This window comes from Lipophrys pholis (genome assembly GCF_963383615.2).
Source record: "Lipophrys pholis genome assembly, chromosome: 1".
NCBI lineage: Eukaryota > Metazoa > Chordata > Actinopteri > Blenniiformes > Blenniidae > Lipophrys > Lipophrys pholis.
This window is the reverse complement of record NC_137635.1, coordinates 14,512,978-14,538,831: the sequence shown is the minus strand read 5'-3', so window position 1 is coordinate 14,538,831 and position 25,854 is coordinate 14,512,978. Positions and strand designations below refer to the sequence as shown.

Sequence of the window (25,854 nt, the reverse complement as noted above, 5' to 3'; positions counted from 1 at the left end):
ATAGTTCAAAAAACGTAATAGAGAATAGAAAAATCGAAACGGATCGCAAAATATGACCAAAACAGAATATAAAGATATCAACGGAGCACCTGAAGAGACTACTTTGAACTTTTCTGTACTTCTAAACACTCTAAATATACAACAACATGCATTTAAGGGCTAAAAAAGTGGATTTAGCATGATATGTCCCCTTTAAATCAAACCAAAGTCTTGGTATAAAGTTTTATTCTAACCAATGTATTCTGAGGGTGGGCAAAAAAACTAGGGGGCAATTAAATGAAACGTTTTAATTTTCCCTCTAGGTTTTGGGAAGAAAAAAAAAAAGCAGAAAAAACAGACTTCGGCTCAGTTTTCGTCACGTGAAGTTTCTGAGCAGCGGTTTTAAAGTGTGGAGTAGGAGGCCTCTGGGGGGCGCCGCAGCTCCGGTTTAAAGGAGGCAAAATCCTGGATAATTAAGAGAAGCTTTAATGTACGGCAGTCAAGGCAGTGACAGACTGGAAAAAAGATGTGTTTTATTGCCCTCTGAGCCAAAACAGATATGTAGTATAATGTGAGAAATACTGGAGGGGAGGGGGGGGGGGGGGGGGGGGGGTACTCACACTTTGAAAACTGTTCCTTAAAATGTTGACATTCAGACATAAATTTCTGAAAATCCCATCACAAGGCATAAATTTGAGATATAAGCCCTGTAGATGTGTGTTTGGTTCAATCTGACCGAGTTCATGAAGCAAAGATAATCTCATAGATTAAAATGAGTTTACGTATACAAGCACTTTATGTGTGTGAGACGGATGGAGTGGTAAACAAAACTAGTTTCAGGCACGTTGATCTGATCTCACGGGATCGGAGTTTCCGGTCCGGACGGCTCCGGGAGGATTCGTCTGCACGCCCGGCGGTCGTCAGGCCGCCAGCATCTGAGGCTCTGCCTTCCTCCTGGGACGCTCGCGCTCTGAAAGGAACAGCAATGAAGTGAACAGCTCGTGGCTTTGAGACACGTCTCGACACAGAAGCTGAACGCTGACACAGTCTGGGTGATGTTGTTGGCGACTTTCCCAACTGGAAACTTTCCAGTTCCATGAAGGCACCATTATATTTGAAGGATTTCAGGATACACATGAAACAAACCTGAAGATACACTTTCAAATAAAAGTCCCCAAATGACTCCTTCTGAGTGGGATTAATCCTTTGGATTGAGATCTGACTGAGTTAATCTCATCCGGAGAGTTTCCCCACTAGATTACCTGGTTTCTCCTCGGTGGCTGGTGGGACTTCGGGCAGCTCGTCTGAAGGAACCTCAGGAAGCTCCACGTCTCCCTGAAAGAGTCAGAGTCCAGATGAAGACGAGGAGCAGAGAGCTGCTGCCATGTCCGCCTGAATTAGAGCGGATTAGGAGTCCACCGACCTGAGTTATGGCCTCCAGCTCGGCCAGGACCTCATCTTCATCCTCCTGAGACAAGGAGCCGGCCAACATCTCGTCGATTTGCTGAAGGGGAACGACAACAAGAGTAAATCGCTGCGTCCGATTTGAAAGTGGAGAAAATATTCAGAGGGTACGATGTTAATCTGAGCTGTTTTGAACGAACCCTTTGGTACTCGATGGCGTCCTGCGTTTCATCCATGATCCGCTCCACCTCCTCGATGGACATGACCTGCAGAGAGAAACAGTCAGTGTGCGCTGGAGACGATGCGTCAGGCACCAGCGATATACTAAACGTGTGTCGATTCTACCTCGTGCATCTTCTTCAGACAATCATTTCCAACTTTCAGCCCGTCAATGACTCTCTTCTCGATCTGCGCGAACTCCAGGTCTTGAACCTGAAAGCAGATCATTAATGAGGGTTTGTGTTTTTTTTTATTTGGAGTCGTTCCTCCTCGGAGGTTCTCTACTGGCTCACCAGACGCTCCAGATTACTGATCTGGTTCTCCGTCTTGTCCAGGAGCTGATCCTGGTAGCGCTTCTTCTTCAGCAGAAGCAGAGCTTTCCTGTTCACACACCAGAGAAATAACACACACTGTGATAAACCAGTCATGGTGGAAGAGCTGTGCTGTGCTCCACACACACACACACACACACACACACACACACACACACACACACACACACACACACACACACACACACACACACACACACACACACACACACACACACACACACACACACACACACACACACACACACACACACACACACACACACACAGTTATGATACACACTCTTTCTTGCCATCCTTCAGCAGCTGTTTGGCCAATCGTCGTTCCTTCTCCAGCTGCAGGTTGATCCTCTTCTGATACTGTCGCAGTTTATCTCGCTGCTGCTTCAATTGCTGCACACACGCACACACACACACTATATAATCAAGTACAGCCACATTATTTATACTGTAGCCAATCATAAGTAATTACGTAGTGCAAAATACCACTCTACTTTTTAACCATTGTAAGTATTATTACATAGTCAAGTTCGCTCGATAAAATATCTACATTAATAAATCATTACCAAGACAAAAAGAAAGTACGTAGTTACATATCTAATAAAATACAAAGATGGAAAATATTACTTTATTGCAGTAATGTGAGTGTTACTGTCATCCCCTTCTTTAAAAATAGAGTAACTTTGCTTTGAGTATAAATACAGATAAATATGTAATGTAAACACCTGAATGAAAGCATAAACCAACGATAAAAGATAATTACAATGACGTGTGTGTTTGTAATTAGTTACTTCTCCCTAAGATTTCAAAACTACGAAGGTAGAATACATGCAGTAATTTGTACTCGTATACGCGTAAAAGAATTAATCAAAGTACAAGCAATACTCCTTTGTCAGAATAATGTGAGTGCTTATTTACCTACACTTTGTATAGTTTCATACTGAAACTTCACAATGAGGCGCACAATACTTCGAATTACTATTCAGGTACAGTGTTTTGAGGTTTTGTAATTAGTTACTTCTGATCTGGTATTTACTGTCACAAATAAGTTACTTTGACCCAAACTGTCAGATTTAGCTGCACAGCTATCGGAAACAAAGCTGCCGATTTAAAAAGCAGCTCCAGATATGTAACAAAAGATAAAGTTATGTTGTATACAATATTTGTCATGGTTTTTAGGGCCTATTAAAAGTAAAATGATGAGATTTCCCGGAGGAGTCCGGCACAGAGCAGTTAGCACGCTAATGCTAGCTTCCGGGCGAGGCTCTTCCTACCAGAACGGCTTTGTCTTGTTCCGTCACTCGGGTTTGTTTCTTTTTCCCAAACAGGTTTCCCATCCTGACACAGCATGCCAGCACCGAGGCGCCGCCGGAGAGGACTGACAGATGTTTATTTCAAACTTCTGAGGAAAAACTCTGCAGCCCCATTACTGTCAACATACACTAGTCGAGATTCTTCTTCTTCTTGTATCGATTTCCGGCGACGCTAAAAAGTCTCCGGGTCCACAGCGCCCTCTATCGGACAATTACTGCACGGCCGCTTCAGAAATCACAAAGGTTTATTTATTTTTTTCTGCATAATAACTTTTAATCTTGATTTGTGATCATTATGACCTCGGGTTGATAAAAACCAACATTTTATTCAATCTGATATTTTGAGAAAATGTATGCAGACATTTCATAATTTATCAAATGAAATTAAAATAGAATAATAATAAAAAGCCAAGTGAGTTGTGTGATAAATCGTGAGGTCCAGAAGCGTGAATGTATAACTTCAGGTAACCCCATAAAGAATAGTTTTGATTAATGTGGCTTCTAACTGTAATCCCAAAAACAATGAATCCAAAATATCTTTAAGTATTTAGGACTTTTCGTCTGTTAATAAATTAAATTGCCGTCTTCTACTACTTGTCTTTAACCGAGATTCAGGTTCATCAGTCCTATAAAGATGGAGGATAAACAGGAAAAAAGAAAGTGACATGGATGAACATTTATTCATGAAAAGGTCGCAGAGACCACAGACGTCATTAATGACAAAGAGAGGCGACACGAGAGGAAACTACAGCGGAACCAGTCCTTCCAAAATCAAATCAGTGCACAAAGATTGCATAATATAAAGAAAGGTTATCAAAGTTCCCCAAAAAATAGTTCAAATTTACTACCACCAGGAAAATAAGAAATGAGACCCACTCAGCTGTCAAATCACATAGAAATGCTGGTTTCTCCTCCACAGAGCTTCAGCTGATGTTGGTTTTCCTCCCGACTCCATGTGACACTCTGGAGGAAGCAGCTCGGTCTGACGGTGCAAACAGGCCGAGGATGATTCTGGACGGCTACATGTCACTGAGAGGTGATGTCATAATATATGTCAGGAGTGTGTGCGTGTATTTAAGAGAGACTTGTGCAGACAAAAAAATAAAAAAGCACGATTGTACCCACCTGTGTGCTTGATACGTTTTGTGTGTGATACTATCTACTTTTAATGGGATTGTGTGTGTTATAGATCTGTGTGTGTGTCTCTAATCTATGTTTGTTATACAATCTGTGTGTATATAAAGAAATGTATGTGCATGTGGTTTATGTGTGTAATATTTGTGTTTGTAATGCGAATTGTGTGTGTGTGTGTGTGTGTGTGTGTGTGTTACTGAAACCCAAACAAGAACATCTGATGAAGATCAACATGTGGCTGCTTTGAAAAAAAAATGTATTTTCTCAAAAACAAACTTGTAGCTGCGACGTGTCTTTAGTGTTTTACTTCTTGTCACAATTTAGCGAACGAGGCTTCATGTGTGTTAAAAAACATTTTTAAATAAATAAATCCAAAGCAAAACACAGCAGGATTTTTTTGTTTTCACAGTTAAAAATGACACAAAACTCCTGAAATAGTCCTTCAAGACAACGTCTAGTTTCTTTGTAAATAAGGTGTAGTGAGTGTATCGTATTCAAGCCTACAAAACGTTTCGCAATACTTTCTTTAAACTGGCTCGTGCTCGGCATTAGTGAATGACGACACCGGAGCCAAAAAAGATCCAATAAAATGAGGATGAAACAGAAGCTACTGCCGGAACGCATGAAATCACCTCTGTAAACGTCCTGATCCATGACGAGCGGAGCTCTTTGAGTCACTCTAAACCTCAAACGCAAATTCAATAAAACCAGAGTGTTGGAGGAATCCAGATGTTTCATGTTTTTCTTTTTTCTAAACCAGGAACTTAATATGAAGACGTGTTTGTGAAGGTGACGTGGACCGAAGAAGTGCATTAAAAGTTACACCCAAAAAAGAAAAACTTCTCATCAAGTCTGATTCAAATCTGGTGCCACGTTTAGAAGAATCACAAGAGCTTTAAGCTCCGTTTACAGGACAACATTTTCAAGTGAAAAAGTTTGTTTATATGACCACGGCGCTCGGAGCCGCTGAAAGGGCTCATTTTTGAAAAGGAGAAGAACTGCAACTTCACAGACACTCTTCGACTTTGTCTCTTGTCGAAACAGCGGGAAATGCAACTTTTAGAAAAACGCTCTGACCCAGTCTCCGTGGAAACGGAAACAACGAGGCGTCTTCACTTGAAACCTCGTCGTGTAAACGGAGCCTTACGTTTGGAGGCGAGCAAAAGAAAAAGCGAAACACCAGCAGCTCAATTGAAGTTTAAAAAAACAAAAACATGCCGCCAGCGTCGGCAGAGTTGAACCCGGTTGATGCTGGCGGATGAACCAACACCCTTCATGCAGCAGACACACAATTTAGCAACTAAATACAATTTTGAATTCCCTTTAAGCCAACGTCATCTCACCTGAATGTCATGGAGATAATTACAATTTGTCGGGTTCCTGACGGGTGTTTACGGGCTGACACAAAGTTTTGTACACGTAGGTCCATTTCTTTTTAAAACCTTCCCGCAGGGCAAAGAAAACTAGCATGGCTTAAATCCCAGCAGGAGAGGTCCAAAATGCAGAGCAGAGATTTATCAGGTGGGTTTTCTTTGCCCCGAGTTCAGGCTTCACTGAAACCCCTCATGTAAAAAAAAGAAATTCACAGCAGGAATTATCCAGCTCTGGTTCGTTTCAGGCCCACCTGCAAGTACAAACACTAGGTGGCGCAGAAGCAGCCCGCAGCTTAAACACACACTATATACACAACACGAGAAACACACACTTGCACACGCACACACAAAACGTGATTAAAAGTGGCGCCAAAGTGGACGACGGGAAGCTCCTCACCAAGTCGTACAGTCAGATAAAAATAGTCCTGGACGGAGGCTCCTCCCACGTCTGGGTGTGCTACATGTACACTGGTGTGCATAATCTACACTACATTCCTGCAGGGAGGGGGGCAGGGACGCCGCCATTCCCCCTCCCCCCTCCCCCCCTCCTCCTCCTCCCCCGCCCGTCTGAGACGCTTCGGTGTGGACGTAAAAGATGTGCATGCTGGTGTCAAAAAAAATAAGAAGGGACTGTCGTCTTCCACGCCGGAGGAGGAACAAGTGTTTTTTTTTCTTCTTTCCATTCTTTCTTTTTAAAAAAAAGGTCCAAAGCGTGAGTGGAGAGTTCAGTCGTGTCCAACACATGCTACCAACACGTAAACACACAGAGGACGGAGCGGTCTCCCTGCGAGACCCAGTCCTGGTAGTGCTTGTTTTTTCTCCTCCTTTCACGCGCGCGCACACAGTAACGCCTGCAGATGATGGGAAGGATTACAAAGCTTAAATATCATATATTACTCTCCTTTTTCTTTTATAGACTCCCTTAAAAAAAAAAAAAACCTTCTGGAAAGAGGAGGAAGTCCCGCCCCCTTCAGTCAGTAAACAAGGAGCACCAGTGGCCGAGGGTCACACGACATTAACGCCTCGGGAAAGCGCTCACACACACACACACACACACACACAGGTGTACCCAGGCTCAGGTGTGTGCAGCGGACCGCCCTGCGCCGCGCCGCCACTCGGGCGGGGGTGGGGGGAGTTAGAGCTGGTGCACGACGCTGCTGTCCGGGTGGTGGTGGGAGGCCGAGCCGTCCTGCCGCAGCCGCTGCCACTGGAAGGTGGTGCTGAGCGAGCCCACCTCGTCCTCCTCGCTCTCCTGCTCCTTCGCGAACTCCATGAACACCTGAGGACCGACAGGAGGGAGGGTGGGTGGTAAGGAGGGAGAGGTCACAACCCGGCGCCGCAGGACAAGAGGGGAACAATAACTCATAAGAATATGGATTAAAAAAAAAAAAAACTGTCAAAAGTTAAGAGAAAATAAAAAAGGTAGAAATAAAAATGAAAAAAAAAAACAAAGAAAATAATGGTACAAATCTTGGAAAAAAACAGAATAACGAGTAAATGAACAAAACAGGAAGTAAAAGGAGAAACAAATTAACTAAAGGGGAATAAAATGAGCCAAAGAAAATACTGAAAAAAGGTGGAAAATTTAAAATAAGAGACAAACACTTGACAAATGTTCAATTACTTGGGAAAGAATTTCTCTTTTCTTTTCTTTTCAAAAGAAACATTAAAACATGGTCAAAAATATAGTTTCATATTTGGGTCATACTTTTGTTTAGCCCGTTACACCGAAGAAGGATCAATACCTGGTTAAGATTATAACTCTCTAGGAACAGTAGTTTGGCATGTTGGAGGATTTTAGAGCAACGGAACGACTGACGTTTATGCTGAGATTAACGGAGGTCATTATTGAATACCTAACTGTTTTTTCTGTAATAGCGTACTGAGCTTTTCCTTGTAAATCATGCTGGCCCCTCTGATTTAATTGTTTAATTCCTGTTAATCTACATGTTGAAATGCCAGATTTCAACAACTTGTGTGTAAAAGTCTTCTCAGCACCCACCTGCTCCAACGTGGACTGGGAGAAGTTGTACTCCTCAAAGTGAAAGGTTTGCTTGGCTGAGGACACAGAGAGAGACAAACACAAGAGTTCAGCTGCTTGAAGTATCGGCGGGTCGGAGTGTGACGGGGCGAGACTCACCGCTCTCTAGGTGAGAGAAAGCTTTGGCCAGCGACTTCACGTCCTCCATGGGGATTTTATAAACCATCAGGGTGGCGAAGCTGCGGAGAGACGAGTCAACAGCTCAAGAAAGGAACCGACTCCGGCGGGGGAAAGCCTGCTTCGGCGCGTGGCCTCACCTCTCCTGCCGGGCGGCGTGAGGGAAGAGCCGCAGGATCTCCTTGTGCAGCAGCGCCACCTGCTGGAGCCCCGTCAGCTCCTCCCTCAGCTTCACCTCCAGGCTGTAGCCTCGGCCGTACTTCCCCTTCAGGTGCTGGATGGAACCGATGCACCTGGAGGGAGGAAACGGACAGGATTAACGAGGGGGAGTCCGAACTCGCGGGGCTCAGAGCGGCCTGAGAGCGGACCTCAGCTGTCCGGACACCATGATGGCCACGCGGTCGCACACGGCCTCCGCCTCCTCCATGTAGTGCGTGGTGAGGACGGCGCCCCGCTGGCGGTTCTTGAACGCAGCACGAATAGCTCTCCTGGAGGAGACAAGGATTTGAATCATTTGAAAGCCTCTTAGGCCACGTTTACACTGCAGGTCTTGATGCTCAGATCAGATTTGCTGCCTAAATCTAAGTTTCTTTTACTGCGGCTACACGTGTTTATTGGGACCAACATCTGATCCTCGCAAACACACTTGCCTACAACATCAGAAATCGTTTAAGAAACTCAAAAAAAAAAAAACCATAGTGTATGTTTGATGTTTTTCAGATTTTACAACTTGGTAAACAAAAGTAAAGAGTGAAATAAACAGTAAACAGTGAAGTAAACAAAATACAGAAGTAGGTTTTCTACATTGTGTAATAAAGGAGATTTTTGATGGAACACCAGCTGATCCACGCAGGTTCTAATGAAAATACAGGAGAAAAAAATAAAATCTGCCTTTGAATTGTGTCCTGACGTTTATTAATCTTTGTCCGGATGTAAACTGTGATGAGATTTTTTTGGTGACGTGAACTCACCACATGCGCTGTTTAGATTTGGGATCCATTCCCGACGACGGCTCGTCCAGCAAGACGATCTGAGGATTCCCGATCATACTCAGGGCAAAGCACAGCTGCAAACATGGAAACAACCAACTAAAGACTGACGACACGCTGCAAGCTGACGGTTATTCATACGTTACTCACACTGTCACTTCAACCAACATCCAGATTAGAGAGCATCTTCCTCCCTCGCTCACCTTGCGCTTGAGTCCTGCAGACAGAGTCTTGGCCTGTTTGTTCACGTGGTCTTTCAGCTCCAGAGCGTTCACCACACTGAAAACAACACAAATCAATCCATAACAATCACAAGTTACTGCTGAAATAATCAATCAACACGAACGAGATGAGATTTTTATCTAAATGTGGTACAGAAACGGGATCAAGCTTATATTTGTCTTCGGGTCCTTCGGACGGCGTCTGTCTCCTCACCGTTTGATGATGCCTGGTACATCCTGTCCCTTCAGCCCTTTGATGGCGGCGTAGATCTCCAGGTGCTCCTGCAGCGTGATGCGGGGCCACAGAGGGTTGACCTGAGGACAGTAGCCCACGTGCTCCAGAGGATTGTCCACCGGGCGAAACTCGGTGCTGTAGTCTCCCATCAGCACCTGGACCGGCCAGAGTATAGAATCTGACTCCCAGGAACTGAATCTACTGGGTTTTTTTATAATGTGTTTTTTCACATCGGCGCAATGGTGAGCACCAATGTTCTCGATTCAATCATACAAACAGGCTAAAGTAATACAGAACAGTGTGGAGAAGTTAAAGCTCCTTCTTAAGGAAAACGTCGTCATGGAAACAAGGCCTCAGTGTGTGGTACCTGTCCTGCAGTGGGGTCTGTGTCACCGGCCAACATGTGCATCACGGTGCTTTTCCCTGCTCCGTTGGGACCCAGCAGCCCCAGAACTTCACCTGAGGAGACAGCAGGTGAGTGTTCCCCTGTGGATTTCGGTTAAAATGCGACGGACTGGAGAAGCTTCACCTTTACGGACGCAGAAGGAGACGTTCTTCGTGGCCACTTTGCTCTTCTTGCTGAAGGAGAAACCTTCTCTTCTGCCCTTGTACTGCTTCTTCAAGTTACTCACGACCACCACGGCTTTCTGATCACACACAGTGAGGACGGTTTGAGCCGCGCTCACCGAGACAGACATTCTCACCAAGACGTTCCCTCACCTCCTCGCAGGACTGACAGCTGAGCGCCTCCTTCACTCGGGCCTTCTCCATCTGAACGTCCTCGTCCTCATTCAGCCCGTCCTCCGGGTTCCTCTCCGTTTGGGGCTTCGCTTTGGATGAGATCCTGCAGAGGTTTCAGGAAAAAACATCATTGTTCATTAATAACTCCTTCTGGTTAACGGTTTAAACTGAAGACGACACTCGTACCATGAAGACGTGGACAAAAGAAATGTTTGCTTCCATTAATATTCAATGATTGAATCTCAGGTGTGTCAGATATAAGGCCTGTGGCCAAAAACGAGGTGCAAGAGGTTTAAATTTAAAGAATTTAATGAAACTTTAAAAACTGAAAGAAAAAACTTGAAAATCTGAAAGGTTATCATCACTATACTATTTCACCACTCGGGCCCACTCAAGATGAAATTGGGCTGTTTGTGGCTCTTGAACTATAATGTGTTCGACACCCTTGGATTATATTAATTGGGTCAAAATGTATTTTTTCCCCTCAGGCACACATTTTAAGTAAAAATTTTATATCAAAATCTTTAATAACGAGAAAGAAAGATATGTTGGAGTGGATTCCACAGATTCAGAGAGAAACAAGAAACAAGAATTGGTGAATACGACTATGACTCATTGAATATGAGCTCAAATCCAACCCTGCAAACATTAACCTCTCCTAGGCAAAGGTTAGACGAGAAAAATATAAAAGTATAAATAGATGGGATGGATGTCCTTCTCGTACACACAAAAACGAGAGGTAGTCAAATCTCAAATAAGAACTTTCAGGACCCAAATAGGGCTTCACTGTAAATGTGACCCAGAGTTATAAAGACAAATGAAGGTCAGAGTTGAAATCTGCTGCTCACCTGCAGAACTGATCGGTTTTCATGGTCCTCCCTCCGTAGTGGATCTCCAGCCAGCGGAGCAGGAAGAGCAGCAGGATGCACTGCAGGTAAGGCTGAGCACAGACCCAGAATAAACTCACATGTCTCCCGTCCTCCAGAAAACATTTGTGAGAAATGATTCTGGATCAAATACGTACGGCGACGACTGAAATCAGGAGGTTCTTCCATAAGGAGTTCTCCTCGTAGAGCGAAGGAAGGAAAGTAGCCTGGAACGGGAGAGAGAACAGAAGTGAGTCGGCATTTTGTGTGTCAGTGCAGATTTTAGTGAAGAAGCTCAGTTCAATGGGACTCCGTCGGGATGTTGTCGCGAGTTCTCACCTTGGTGATGCAGTTGAGGCAGCCCATGAGCGGGTACAGAGGGTTGAAGAAGCACAGGATGTTGTGCAGGTTCCTGGTCAGCCCGGGGTTGTCGTTGACAAACGACAGCTGAACCACTGTGGCCGACACCACACACACCTGACACACGGGTCAACACACGGGTCAATGTGAGGTCAGTTTCAAGCTGCACGCGAGATTAAGGGAGACAGAACAACAGAAACCATTTGGCATTTTCTCACCATCATAGAGATGACGGAGAAGAAATCCCTGTTACTTTGGACTCGAGTGAAGCCGAAAGAAAACACATAGGTGAAGAGGATCATGGCGGGGCCGAAGCCGACCGTGCAGAGGACCTAAGAGAGGACAGGAGAGGGTCAGCCTGAGAAGTGCTGGACGATCCAGGTGGGACGTGGCGAGCTGTACGGACCACCGCCGTGAGGTTGTTGGAGTTGAGCAGGTTCCCGGTGTGGAAGGAGAAGAGGATGATCGTCATGCAGGAAAGGATGAGGTAGTAGAAGGGGATGTCCACCGCTGCCTGGCCACACCAGTACGCCGACGGCACCAGACCGGAGATACGTAGCGTGGAGCGACACTTGATCTCAAGAGGAAAAAACACAAAGAGGGTATACGTGATTAAAATGTAGATATTTCTTCGCAAAACAAAAGAATCAGAACCGGAAATTACTCTCAACCGTAGGCCAGTTTTAATTAAACATTGTTGTGCAAAATACAGTGAAATGTCCAAAAGCAAAGCTGCAGCTCGCTCTCATGGCAGCATCACAGATATCTCAGCTTGGGGCTCGGTGTTGTGTTGTGTCTGCTACTCTTAAGAATTTTGCTTTGGAATTTTTTACAATTTGCCTGGTGGTTTGGCCGGACTGGAGGCCCTTGTGGGCCGGTTTTGGCCCACGGGCCTTACGTTTGACATCCCTGCTGTAACGCTTTGGTTAATCAGAGATTAAAGAGGGTGGGAGAATGAGCCCCGTCCTCACAGAGGTTGTAACACATTGTGCTCCTTTTGAAAGCAGCTCACAGGCCTTGCTTCAGCTGCTGTGTGTTCTTACCTCTCGGTCTCGAGTGTGGTCCATTGCAAAATACGCAGGCATGCCGGCGGCCAGCATCCCCAGGATGATGGCCTCGATGTACACCAGTGCGTAGGACGTGGCGTCTGGGATTTGCTGGTGAAGGACACGATGAGAAATGGCTTTTGTGTGTGTACTTTCTTCGCAGCTTTTATATTCATATTGATTTATTTGCATTACTTTGCTGCTAAACCACGGTCAGGTACTCACATAATCAAATGGTTTGGTCCACGTTCGGATCTGCCCTGTGCCGTTCAGCCCCCTCAGGAGAGCATTGCTCAGGATGTTTACAGCCATGGGCAGCGAGTGAACTGTGGTGCTGTTGAACCCAACACTGTACCTGAAGCCCTGTGAGACAGAAAGTGTCACACACTCAGTAATAAGCGCCGGCAACTCAAACAAAAGGGCCCTTCTTCCAAATAAATCCAAATTTCATCAGGTATTTGTCAACAGATTCAATCCATGCGGACCTTGCTGGATCCGGTGACGTTGATGGCGGCGCTGTGAGGAGCTGCAGACATGTAATCACTGTGTTTCATCACTTCCACTTTGATATCCTGAGATTCCAGATTGTGGATGAAATCTGAAATGTCTGAGCCTGCAGGACACAGAGAAACGTTAAGAGGAGGGGAGCATGTTCGATATAATATTATTTTTTCTGTTATTATTATTACTAAAATAATTTTTTAAGGAGACCGTTGGTTGTCGTCGACATTCAAAGAAGCACAAAAAAACCTAAAACAAATTTAAAAAAAAGATAGCCAATAGAAAGATTTTTAAAAACAAAACCTACATACAATCAAATCAATTCGGAATGAAATAATATAAAAAAAATTGGGAAATAACATCAATATAATAAAAACACAAAAAGCTTTAAAATAACTTACAAAATAAAAAAAAAAAACATTTTTAATAACATATTCCCCTAAAAAACTTTTAAATTCAAACAATACAATACCACCACCAATAATAATAATCATATTGTAGTCAATAATATCTCGGTGGTGATTAAAATAGGTCATAAAAGTTTGTTTGTTTTAATGCGTTTTCTTTTGTTTGTGATCTCTGAATCATTACGTTGAGTTTCTTACTCTCAACGTTTCAGGTTTTTTGGGCAGCTGTAAAACTTTATGCTTTCATATAAAACTTGTAACTCAACCTTTATTTGAATAAACTGCATCAATCATTTGGTTCTTGGTTTGAAATGAGTTTGATTGAAAAGGTCGAGAGAAGCAGGTTCAGGTCACAGTTACAAAGAGAATCAACTTTTCACTGAAGACTGAAGTTCATTAACGGTGGAACCCAGACGTGTCGGGCGACGGAGTGAGCTCACCTGAAGAGTTCTGGACCAGCAGGCTGGTGGCGTACCTCTGGGGCGCCTGGTTCCTTCTCAGCAGGTAGATGGGCAGAAACTGTCGATCCGGAGAGTGAATCTGGATGTTTCCTGTAGCCAGAGACAAGACGAGCACCGCCGCCACAAACACCAGGAACAGGGCCAGACTGCAGGAGGAGAGATGTCAACAGCTTATTCACACGGGATTAGTGTTCCCCAGGGAACAATAGTGATTTGTAATGACTGCGGCGGACGTCTGTGATCTCAATCCCGTGCGAATGCGCCATGTCTGTAATTTGTAAAATAAAAATTACACCGCAAATTAGCGACCATATTTCACCGAACACTGTTGTCCTGTGGTAATACTAGTCCTGTGTGAATCTGTAGCTCAATGATTGGGGGGTATTCGAGTTATTTAGTTGTTTTGGTTTTTTTTTTTAACACCCAACCAAGGTGGCTGGCAGGCGTGTCCCCGCCGTGGAGAGCGCCGGATGCCGGCCTGTGCAGGCCGGACAAACGCTGCAGGCCCGCACCACCTGCCGTCTGCTCAGGGGAGGACGGCATGGCGCGGGTCCTATGTCCGGCTCAGGCTGTCCCCTCAGCGTGTCCTCTGGGCACCCAGCCAAGCCCGGAAACCCTTTTCCTTTTCGAATTCTGGAGGCTACGGTGGGAATTACTGTCAGCATATCAGAGGAGTCGCCTGATACAAAATTGGCCCGTGGACCATTGAAGACCGATTTTTTTTCTCGGGCTCTTTCACCAGGCTTAATATAAGCGCCCGGACGGCCCGTTATCCCAGCGGCGCTGCTCACTGTTCTGAAGTTAAAGTGTGGCTTTGACAAGTTTGCTGTTGCCATGACGACTACAAACCACGTGACCACAGTGGATGCTGTGATGTGCATGTACGTGACATCATATCCGGGCTGTCAGTAAATTCGAGTGAATTACAGAGTTTGCTTATCCTGTGCGAATGCACTGCAAGAAACACAGACATTGGGGTGTCATTCACAAATTACCATTGGTCCATAGGCAATACTAATCCCGTGCTAATAGGACATTAGTAGCTGCTGAAGAAGGAGTAACTGGGCCACTCGGATACTGAGAAACTTTGTTTTGAAAAATAGACATTTTATGTTAACATGAACTGTTTAATAAACACGTTAAGTGCAGATGCATTCTCTTCTTTTTTGAGTGATTGTTCATGCAAAATGAAATCAATCAGCAACACTATGATTAATATGATTAAAAATATTAAACATTTCACAGCACGACTTTAAATTTCCTACTGCGATGCCAAATTCAAATTTTGGATATAAAGGAAAACATATAATTGTAGCACACAGTAAGTTTTCTGCAGTGTTAGAATTGTTCATCGTCTGCTAAAATGATTCCAAACAAACACTGTCAGTGTGCAGACTTTACATAAAACTACCAACTACGGGTCTCATGGAAGCACAAACAGGTTTTTCCTGCTCAGATGTCTAGTTTGTGCAACGGCCTCCAGCGAACTCTCCAGCTTCCTGTTACCCGATCGGCTCTCCGTCGCCGTCACTCACGTGTAAATGAAGGCCTTCCTCTCGCGTCGCATGTTGAGCATGTGCAGCCAGGCCACCGTGCTGAACTGCTGCCTCCACAGAGCGTGACCCGACACCACGTCCGACTTGCTGTCGGAGAAGGTGAGCAGCCGCTGGTCCGTGTCGTCCAGGGAGGCGCAGTCGCCCTCCTCCTCCGCCTGCTCCCGATTGAACACGCTGTAGTCTGACGACGACAGAATAATCAACGTTCTGTGAATGAGCTGTGATCTAACATACGTCTTGACGTTAACATCCACAGCTCTTCAAGGTATACAGTCGAATTGGATCAATTTATTTGATTAATATTACATGCTAAAACAATGAACAACTTCTGATGTTTCTCTGACGGGAGGTGACCGAGTGACTCAAAAGGGCCTTTAATGAAATGAAATACCTTTATGTCCATACAGGGCAACATAAACAACAAAAAACACGATGAAGAGGAAGAAAAGGCAAACACTGAAGAAGAAAACTATGCAAAAATGACAGAGGAAAGATAAGAAGAATAGCAAAGAGGGAAACAAAAAGACTAAAAGAAAAAGAGAGAAAAAAACTCATAGAAAGTAAAAAGTGAGAAGAAGAAGAAGGAAAAAAGCAATAAAATAATTGTTTCTATTGAAGAGTTTTGCTGGATTTCTCACCAGCTTGATCAACTTCAGCTTCAGCTTCCAGACGGAGGAAAACGTCCTCCAGTGTCGTCATGGAAACGCCATAGTTGACGACACCCAGATTTGGCTGAGAGTCGAGTTCAGAGAACAAACCTGTGGAGGAAACATGAAGAGGTGAGAGGGTGAGATGATGAGCGTGAGATGAGCACTCAGACTGGTCGAGAGCAAAGTGGAGCAGACAGCAAGAAGATGTGCCAACGCATACTGACAACAGCTCAGTGATGACATCCAGACTGCAGCAGCAACGGGCAACATCAGAGGGATGTACGGAGGCATAAAGAGAGCTCTTGGACCAACACAGAGAAAAACAGCGACCCTCAAATCGCCGAGATGATCACTGAATCACTTGATGCCGAACCAACACTTGAAGAAAGAGTTAGAAGATGAGAGAGAAAAATCTGACCGGGGAAGGTGTCCATGCTTTCAAAGGGTAGAGTGAAGGTGAGCTCGGCTTCGTGCTGTCGAGATAACTTTGCTTTGGGAACATGCAGCTTGACCAGCGAGGAGATCTTCTCAGCGTCACACCGTTCACTTATGGACATCCTGCAGAGGAGCACACACACATCTAACACTAGTTACACACACACAGACACACGCGCAGTTAAAACACACACAAACTACAGCGTAAGCAACAATCACAGACTGCTGAATAAAGATGGACTTGCCTGAGATGATATCCAACACCACATTTAATTTTCAGGTACAGCGAGGAGCCGACACACTTGAGCTGCCCCTGAGAGATCACAGCTTTACGATCTGAGGGCAAAACCACAGGAAAAAAAATGGATTCTGGGGGGGGGGGTTAAAAAAAACAACAACTGGATTTCGTGTGGGGGGGTGATTATATTTTGAGGGGAGAAAAAAACAACTCGATTTTACAAAGCCATTTTCTTGTGACTTGTGTGTGACAATTTTGCAGGATTTTTCTGTGTTGTTCTCTACAAAATACTGCAGAATTGGCATAAACTGCAAGTCAAGGAAAAATGTGCAAATTCTTTCCAATGTAACCCCTCGCTAAAAACATCCAACACCACAAAGAACTGGAAATACAATTCTTTATTTAAATTAGTGTTGTTTTTCAGATTTGTTATCTTGCAAAGTGCAAGATACATAATTCATTTATCAATTTGTTTATTAAAAAGTGAAGGCTCTGATGAAAGTTTGCATTTCTTGAACATACTGTAGTGGCCTCTATAGTGTAAATTCCTTCCTCAATATGTGTGTGTGTGTGTGTGTGTGTGTGTGTGTGTGTGTGTGTGTGTGTGTGTGTGTGTGTGTGTGTACCAGCGAGGATGTCGGCCTCGTCCATGTAGTGTGTGCTGAGCACGGTGACTCTGCCTGCACGGCGGTTCTTCAGCAGAGACCAGACCTGGTGCCGGGAGCAGGGGTCCATGCCGGCTGTGGGCTCGTCCAGCAGGAGGATCTGACGGAGAAAATGCCGTTTCAAAGTGCTCTGAACCCCTCAGACTGACGGGAGAGGGCACTCCGGGTACCTTAGGGTCTCCCAGAATGGCGATGCCCACGGAGAGCTTCCTCTTCTGGCCTCCGCTCAGATTCTTGGCCTGAGCAGTCATGATCTTCTCCAGGTCCAGATCCTTCAGCACTTTGGAAACCTGCCAGACGAACACAAAGCAGCAAACTCGGACTCAAAAAATAAGTAAAAAGTAAATAATACAAGACACTTTTTGCTTATAATAAGTATCAAACTCTGCCCGTGAAAGAAGCAAAAATTCTCTTGAAAAGACTTCTGGAAATAAGATAGTAAGCCATACATGATTAGAGAGAGCTTGAATTTAGCAGGGAAAAATTATTCTTAGAAATTGACTGTTACAATTGTTACAGAGAAAGAATTCCAATTCTTATTATTATCTTTATTATCAGCTGCTTTGCACCTTGATTTTCCCCTCATGGAGATGAATAAAGTATCTTCTTACTTCTACTGTGAAAACCAATGTCTCTATAAATTGTGGCAAAAAAACGTTTGGTGGAACTTTGTAGCCTTTTGATATTTTCTACAATAGTCACTAAAAACTAAAGCAACAAAGTAACAAGTAACGTTCCCACCAGCACCGAATATCTCCAATGTAAATGGATGTCAAGAAAGTATTTTTTAGTGAATTCAGACATGTTAGGACCCACAATTGTAATTTTAAACAACTTTAAAAAATTTCTGGTCACAAAATAATGGATTTCTTGCTCCCGTTTATTACTGGAACATCTTAAACTCTTATTTTCCCAGAAACAAAGTAAAAAAAAATTGAATTAAATTTTTTTAAATAAAATAAAATAATAATCATTCCACCTCGGTGTCAATGTCCGCAGGCTGGATCCCTTTAATAGCAGCAAATATCCGGAGGTGCTCCTCCACCGTCAGCACGTCAAAGATGATGTTGAACTGCGGGCAGATTCCCACCAGCTGCTTCATCTCTGACGCGTCGGCGATGTCCGACACGGGCGTCCCGTAGATGGTGGCCGAGCCGTGGGTGGGGGGGCAGATGCCGCACAGGATGTTCATGAGCGTGGACTTCCCGGCCCCACTGTGTCCCAGCAGAGCCGTGATCTGACCCTCGTAGATGTCGAAGGTCAAGCCTGCGAGGAGGCGGAGGAACAGACGGTGTGAGGAAGCCAAATGCAAACACGCTGCAGGGTTAAAAACACCCGTCATCTTGCACTGGATACCAGTTTATAATGACAACTCATTTTCTTCAAAAATGAATATTATGACAATTCTTCATTTGTAATTTCAAAAGTCTGTATTGAGCCTGCAAGCCATATGTTTGACGCCACACAGTTTATCATGTCTGGATAATTCCAGATTGAGCAGACAGATAAGACATGGAGCTTTGTGTCGATATACTGATCACTTCTTTAGCACGACCGCCCAATCTGTACACAAACATACACTTTCACACAGATGACACATTGCTAGTTGTCATTTCCTCAAAATCTTCTTGGAATAACTTGTTTTATGTAAATAATCTGAACATAGCACCTTGTGTGTTGTCAACCTGTAAAACCAGACCTGGCCTGCACCAGGTCTCCAGCTCTGACCTCTGCCATATCTCTGCCCCATTCCCTGTTGATTCCTACAATGCTGATGATGCTGACTCATGGGCTGACGATTCAACCCTTCCTGACACTGTACAATGTGAAAATTGTATCTTTAAAGGTCCCTTTGAACTGTTAATGTTAACCATTACATTTTTTTTTTAAAGATTTGATGAAGCACTATTAGGCATCTTTGACTTCCAGAATTATTGTCCATTTGTAAGAACTGACAGATGTTGAAAGTTGTAGTGAAAACAAAGAAAAAAAGGCAGAAATACTAATTCTATATGTTTTGCAATCTTACAGCTCTGAAATAAATTTGGTCAATCGAACAGAAAAGGAAACACTTCAAAGTTTGATCAGAAGTCACTTTGATTGCAGTCTTTGTATTAATGCTCTCTGGCTCTGCAGAGTCTGAATTGAATTCCCAACTTCCTCATCGAGCAATTATATAGCTACATGACATTAGCAACATGATTGTTTGTTTTCATAGCGTGAAACTGTCTCATTTTTGTTGTTTTCTTGCTGTTTGTAATTAGTTGATTTGAAATGCACAGAGTAGCTGTGTATTAGACTGACCTCGGAGAGCCTCCACCACATTGTCCTTCTCTTTGTAAACCTTCCTGATGTTGTTGATGCTGTCGGAGGAAGAAGAAACCAGCGGGGAGACAGAGTGAGGAGCAGATCACCGAGTTCAGGCTCTGAGCAGAACATCCAGTCACTTTAAATCAGAAACAGTCCAATGATGATTTCTACAGCAGCTCAAACATTCTCCTGGTCATAAAACAACACACTCATAAGAGAGACAGAGAGCGAGAGAGACAGAGAGCGAGAGAGAAAGAGAGACTCTGTTAGTCACTGGTAGTTTGTGTGCAATTCTCTCATTCGGCAACCCAAATCTGTTTTCAACCCTCTTAGGGACTAAATCCACAGTTCTGACAAGTAGTTGTAAAAGGTTCATGTCCCTCACAGAAAATGTGGCAAAAACAAATAAAATTCTGACTTAAAAATTTATTACAAAAATGATTCAGAATCCAAAATCACACAGCGAGTCAGGCTGTTACCGGATCGCCTCTTTGCCTCTGAACTCGGGAGAAACGGGCTCCACGGACTCGTCCGCACCCGGAGCGCCGTTCGCCTCAGCGTCGTACACCGAGCTCACTTCCACGTAACGCCTCCTGCGTTTGGACCAATAGGACGGCTTCAGGAAGTACACCAGGGACCGCCTCATCCCAAACTCCCCTGCACAGAAGGGCAGAACACAGAGGGGAACATTATCAGGTCTGGAACAAGAAACTATCAGCAAAACAGCAACAATGAAGGGTAATCTATGTCAGATTGATGAAAATATTTGTCAGAACTGTAAGTAAATAAATGGAACAAGCCCTAGTAAAGACAATAACAATTTAGGGAAGATTTGTTGTTACGTACCTGGTAGGACCTGGTCCAGGTAGACCGCCAGCAGGAGGTAGAGGATGCAGTCCAGGACCAGCATGAGCAGGGGGACGTACAGAGGGTGAGGCCCGTTGGCTAAAGAGGAGAAGACAGCGCCATACCCTTGCGCCTCCAGATACACCACCTGAACACACACACACACACACACACACACACACAAACAGTAACTAAGGGGGGCGGAGCTTAGCCAAAGGTCAATTGTTCTCCATCATCTAAGAAAACCGTACAACTTTCAAAAAGGTTGTGAGCTCTTTCATGGACAAAATGATGCATTTGTAAGGTGAAATTCTACACCCTCATCTGCTTCACAGTGGTTAGGTCTGCAGTTCAGGTCTGTCCGCCTCACAAACATCGGAATATTCTTCTTCATGAATATTTTAGACAAAATCACTTGACATCATAAGCGTATCTTGGTTTTTTGTGGTGGCGACCTGAGCGATGCCGATGGAGAAGGCGCTGGGGGAGAGCAGGCAGAGCAGCCACACCAGCGGCTGCGGGAAGTCCTTCATGAGCACGGTGAAGAGCGACAGGCAGCCGAACACCACCGTCAGCATGGAGCCCACCGTGCTGGCAAACTTGGGCTTCTTGAAGAGCGGAGTCAGCATGAAAGAGAAGAAGATCTGAGGAGTGGAGAACAGACGACAGCATTTAGAGCAGTTTCACAACAACGGTCCTAAATCTTCTTCCCGAGGAAACACTCACAGATGAAATCCCGTAGAGGAAGATGAGGAAGAAGATGACGAAGAAGTCACTGTTTGGAAACAGAGCCGTGTAGGTAGCGATGATGGCCATCAGGATGGACATGGTGGTCACCAGGGCGGCGTACAGGAGGCCCCACGACAACCTGGAGCACAGCGGACGACACACAAACGTTACAGTGGCATTCCTGCTTTTAACAGGAAAAATAAGTCTCTTTTCAAGGAAAAGTGAAAAAAAAAATGATTTTAAATATCACCTCTTAAACTCCTCCCTCAAACAAAATGTAAATGAAATCCAGCGAACCATCTTTTAAACACTCATGAAATAAAGTTACAAATATAAACTAAAAGAATGAAACTTGCCAGTTCAGCTTTTTTTTTTCTTCAGGAAAAGGAAAAAAAGAGGAAAGACAAAAAAGAAATATAGAAAAAAAGTAGAAGGAAAATGAAAGGAAATAAAATGACAAAAAAACCAAGAAAAAAAATTGAAAAATCAAAAAAGGAAAAAAGAAAAGACAGCAAAAAAGCAGGGAAAACTATAAAAGTACAACTAAAAATGCTTTAACCATTGGGAAATGCACAGCGGCTATAAATTGCTCAAGTGGCTAAACTAGCCAAGATACATGAAATGGCTAAAGAAAGAAAATGCATGAAAAAAGAAGAAAAATATGTAAAAATGGCTTAAAAATCTTAAAATGTAAAAAAATATATTAACTGTTGCTATGAAACTTCATGAAATCAACCTTGTTTTTTTATGTATAGCAATTTTGGATTATAGATGTTATTTTCTTCATTTCAGAAAATGCAATGATTTAATTACAAATTGTATTTGTAATCAAAACTTGTTTGGTCATGAAGGTTGCAGACTCCTGCTCTACATTAACCAACACACTCAAAACCAATAATTCTTGTGAATTACATCAATACTTGTGAGTTTAGTCTAATAAAAGTGAACACGCCCTGGTCCAGATGTATTCATCAACCCATGTTAAGGTTCGCAAGCCCCTCACCAGAAGGCGGAGTCGTAGAGCCCCATCATGGTCATGGTGTCTTTCAGCCGGTGCTCCTTCTCGGCCGCCACGTTGACGATGAGGAAGGTGACGAAGGGCGTGAAGGCAAGGACCAGGTAGATGGAGATGAGGGCATGGGGGAACTTCTGCACCTCCACGGAGCCGGGCTGGCCCATCATCACCACGTTCAGGTCCATCTCGCTCCACACCGAGCGCTTCGTCTGCATCTGGACGCAAACGGACGTCGTTTTTCAGAACGTTGCCGCGTAAGTGCAGAATTGTCATAGTCATTGTCATTGTCAGAACAGTTGTCGTGCAAACAGGGTTTCAGTCAGGAGGACTGTCGAGGACGTAAGTATTGACTCACCTGGATTATGGCCGCATCGATCAGAGACTGGAGGCGGATGAAGCCGGAGTACCAGTAATTCGCCGCTCTGCAGTTCACTGAGCTGGTGAAACAGTTTGCTGGAAGAGAACAAGCAGAAAAATGACAACATCAACCACATGATCCTGTTGTTGACCTTGTTGTGGTACATCCTGCAGCTGGGAATGGGCTCCGTTTACCGATAGACTCTGTGTAATCGCTGGGCAGCGGCAGCTGGTTGTAGGGGAAGCGGAGTCTGTAGGACGTGGCCGAGCTGTCCAGGAACACCACGCCCACGTAGCCGGACGGGTCGTACAGGCTGGCGTTCTCCAGGTCCTCCTCGCTGGCAAACATCTCCAGGTGATCCTGCATGTCTGAGAGGACGAGGAGGCTTTCATTACACAGAGTTCACAGTGAGAACACTGAAGGAATTATAATCAAAGATAATAAAAGAAGTAAGAGGTCAACTACAGTCTCGTGCGATCAGAAGAACAGAATTATTGGCAGCTAATATCTGGAGCTACATTTAACTCTTATACACATTAACCACAAGCCAACTCGAGCAGATAAGTTCTTGTCCTCGGATCATTTCAAGGACGGTAATTGGTGTTGATGTAACCAACACTGCTGACAGACTCACGCATCTCCTGTGCGACCTCCTCCATGATGTGGTTGGTGACGTTGGTGATGGGCGTGTAGCCCAGGCCTTTAAAGAAGTGGCTGTCGTGCTCCAGCTCTGTGGTGCTGATGCCTCCATAATAGACGTGAGGATTGAGGGTGCTGATGAGGATCAGCAGACCCAACAGGAGCAGAGGTAAGATCAGTTCCTGGGGAGGGGGGGAGATGGACAGACATAATCATGACATGTCCAGTGTGTTTGGCGTCTCTGTTCACGTGGATTTGATGCGAGTGTGACCGTGAGAGGCTGATTGAACAATAACCCACTGCAGCAGAGAAAATACACAAGACTCCACTCATTCATGTGGATCCAGAAGCTTTTAAGCTAAATCAACCATGTCATTTGATTGTCAAATTGTCAGTCAGAAAACTAATAGTCAGAAAGTGAGGTTTGAATAAAGCCACGTAGCGTTTAAGCATCAGGTTTGGATGTTGAAGAAATAAACTATAGCTTTGATAATAATACTTTTAGCACTTCATTTATTTATTTATTTTGTTCTGGTACAAGGTGTCAATAGTCTTTTCTACTACACGAGAACTGTTGAAGAGGAAATGGGAGGTCCCACAGTGCTCCCCTCCCCTCGAAGAAAACACACACCGGGACATGAAATATGCATCAGAGCCACTTCTAGCGAAATGAAAAATTCATGTTCTGACAGAGAGGAAATTGAAAGGATAACAAGGAGAAACTGTATCACTTATTTAATTTGACAATCTGATTAAAATTGGAGGAAATTCACCCGGGAGTTAAAGGAAGGGATTATTTAATCTGATCAGAACTGCCGTCCTGCTCAATAAGCATAAAGCATGAGCAGCATCCAATTTTCATCGCTCTTTGTTCTGATACTGAGCTAAACTCCAGATTACAGAGCATCTTCCTCCCACTAACTGAAGTAATTACTAATTACTCTTCATTTGATGAGACATTTAAAGTAAAAGAAGAATTAGTAGCTTGAATCAATTGGTACGACAACAATACGTGGAGGTAGACTAATAGAAATGATGACTGTTTAAATGAAACCACAGGGGCCCGCTGAGAGGCGAGTACCTGCAGGCTCTGCTGCTTGGTCCTCCACTTGATGAGCAGATTCTTGTAGAGGAGACTTTTGGTCTGGTGCCACACTCCAGCATCTCGTCTGTACGTGGGCTGCATGCTCCCAGCATTCCTCATGTGGATGATGTACGGACGAGAGGTCGTCTCACTGATCCGGGCCTCAGCTGGAAGGTCAACAAAGCACGTACACATTTATAATCTGGGTCATTCAAACACTGTTGAAGGTCATTGGTGTTTGCTTTTAATATTAAAATGAAAATTATTTGAGATAAAGGGGCTGAGGATATAAGTTATTCTCCTTTCTTCTCCCTTTAAAAGAAAGACATAACCTAAACAAATTTCAGTCCAGTTTAAGGTCATTTAAGTCCCTTTTAAGAGCATTTCAACCCCAGTTAAATGCATTTAATTCCTGTTTAAGATAATTTCAGGTCATTTAAATCCTGTTTAAGGTCATTTCAGTCCCATTTCAGGCAATTAAATCCCATTTAAAGGTAATTTATGTCCCATTCAAGATCATTTAAGTCCGATTTCGGGTCATTTCAGTCCGGTTTCGGGTCATTTAAGTTCCGTTTCATATCATTTCAGTCCGGTTTCGGGTCATTTAAATCCCGTTTCAGGCCATTTAAAGTCCTTTGCGTCCCGTTAAAGGACATTTCGATCCCATTTAAGTGCATTTCAGTCCCGTATAAGGTCATTTTGAGTCCTTTCAGTCGAGTTTAAGGTCATTTCAGTGCTATTCCTCGACATTTCAGGTCATTCAAATCCAATTTAAAGTAACTTCGGGTCCCATTTTGGATCATTTCAGTCCAAATTATATCACTAGCATGAAACCTTATCATGAAACTACCCAAAGGACATCATACTTTTTCCCCCTACATTTGGGGGATGTAAACAAACATTTTTTATGGCGATATGATTTTATATCGCGACTATTTCACATCCAATCTAACACACTATGATGATGGACGCAGTCACTGACATATGAGCATGCTCTATAGGTAGTTGGAACACGTCAACGAGCTGGTATGAATCTTTAGCTGGGTAATATTAACCGGCTGGTTTGAATGGTTAGTTAGACGATCATAACCAGCTGGTTTGATGACCTGGGTCTGGTTCTGCAGGGTTAACTAGCCGTTAGCCCTCGAACCTGCGCTATCCTGTTCACACGCTCCCAGGCGGACAACCATCCTCTATTTTTCAGCTGTCTGCACATTTTTAACGCGTCTTGTGACTGAATGACTCTCTATCCACACGCAATGGATTGAATTCGATTAAAACCTCTGTGTTTTGTGAGCTATTTGCGTGTGCGTACAATCACAGTCACCAAGCTAACAGGCTACATCAACACAACACTCATTCCTTCTGTGGAGGGGACAAAAACACACAAATGCAACAAGTAACGTGGAAATGTAGCGTACTCACGTATGAAATACATTAAGGCATATCCTTCTTTTGCGTGTGACTCGACGGCGTTACATTACAGACGTTTTTTTTGTATAAATAATCCTTTTTGGAAGGAGCTCCCCCGTGTTGCCCCTGCGACGCTACTTCCTCCTGTCAAACACGGTTCCCACAAAAACGTGAAGT

The 25,854-nt window shown here is 44.0% G+C and overlaps 2 protein-coding genes across 2 annotated transcripts; both read right to left on the bottom strand.

Annotated features, from left to right (window-relative positions):
• Positions 1–447: 447 nt before the first annotated feature.
• On the bottom strand, positions 448–3,418 carry LOC308109037 (charged multivesicular body protein 6-like). Its single transcript, XM_080462378.1, has 8 exons — positions 3,209–3,418; positions 2,218–2,327; positions 1,896–1,983; positions 1,729–1,815; positions 1,584–1,649; positions 1,403–1,483; positions 1,242–1,314; positions 448–949 (listed from the first exon to the last, which is right to left on the bottom strand). Exons 1-8 carry the CDS (start codon positions 3,269–3,271, stop codon positions 900–902), a joined length of 618 nt encoding a protein of 205 aa, XP_080318504.1. The 5' UTR covers positions 3,272–3,418; the 3' UTR covers positions 448–899.
• A 491-nt stretch (positions 3,419–3,909) lies between these two features.
• Positions 3,910–25,841, bottom strand: abca5 (ATP-binding cassette, sub-family A (ABC1), member 5). The gene is made up of 38 exons (XM_080462016.1): positions 25,690–25,841; positions 24,262–24,431; positions 23,176–23,362; positions 22,736–22,909; positions 22,539–22,636; positions 22,172–22,398; positions 21,166–21,307; positions 20,895–21,083; positions 20,440–20,587; positions 20,073–20,250; positions 19,588–19,646; positions 18,263–18,549; positions 17,454–17,573; positions 17,245–17,383; positions 16,626–16,716; positions 16,364–16,503; positions 15,934–16,053; positions 15,275–15,476; positions 13,719–13,885; positions 12,856–12,983; positions 12,596–12,733; positions 12,368–12,481; positions 11,731–11,901; positions 11,543–11,656; positions 11,304–11,441; positions 11,123–11,191; positions 10,947–11,038; positions 10,078–10,201; positions 9,887–10,004; positions 9,725–9,816; positions 9,337–9,512; positions 9,105–9,180; positions 8,884–8,978; positions 8,281–8,400; positions 8,053–8,205; positions 7,895–7,974; positions 7,757–7,812; positions 3,910–7,033 (listed from the first exon to the last, which is right to left on the bottom strand). The coding sequence occupies exons 1-38, from the start codon at positions 25,700–25,702 to the stop codon at positions 6,890–6,892; spliced, it is 5,049 nt and encodes a 1,682-aa protein (XP_080318142.1). The 5' UTR covers positions 25,703–25,841; the 3' UTR covers positions 3,910–6,889.
• Between the last annotated feature and the right edge of the window lie 13 nt (positions 25,842–25,854).

What these genes read in the sequence shown, in the direction of transcription:
- LOC308109037 (XM_080462378.1), bottom strand. Translation starts at nt 3,271, where the DNA reads ATGGGAAACCTGTTTGGGAAAAAGAAACAAACCCGAGTGACGGAACAA. An exon ending in CTGAAGGATGGCAAGAAAGA is followed by an intron (nt 1,984 to 2,217) that starts GTGTGTATCATA and finishes GTGTGTGAACAG; the next exon opens with GAAAGCTCTGCTTCTGCTGA. An exon ending in TCAGTAATCTGGAGCGTCTG is followed by an intron (nt 1,816 to 1,895) that starts GTGAGCCAGTAG and finishes ATCTGCTTTCAG; the next exon opens with GTTCAAGACCTGGAGTTCGC.
- abca5 (XM_080462016.1), bottom strand. An exon ending in CGATTACACAGAGTCTATCG is followed by an intron (nt 22,637 to 22,735) that starts GTAAACGGAGCC and finishes GTTCTCTTCCAG; the next exon opens with CAAACTGTTTCACCAGCTCA. An exon ending in GTACCAGGCATCATCAAACG is followed by an intron (nt 9,181 to 9,336) that starts GTGAGGAGACAG and finishes TGTTGTTTTCAG; the next exon opens with TGTGGTGAACGCTCTGGAGC.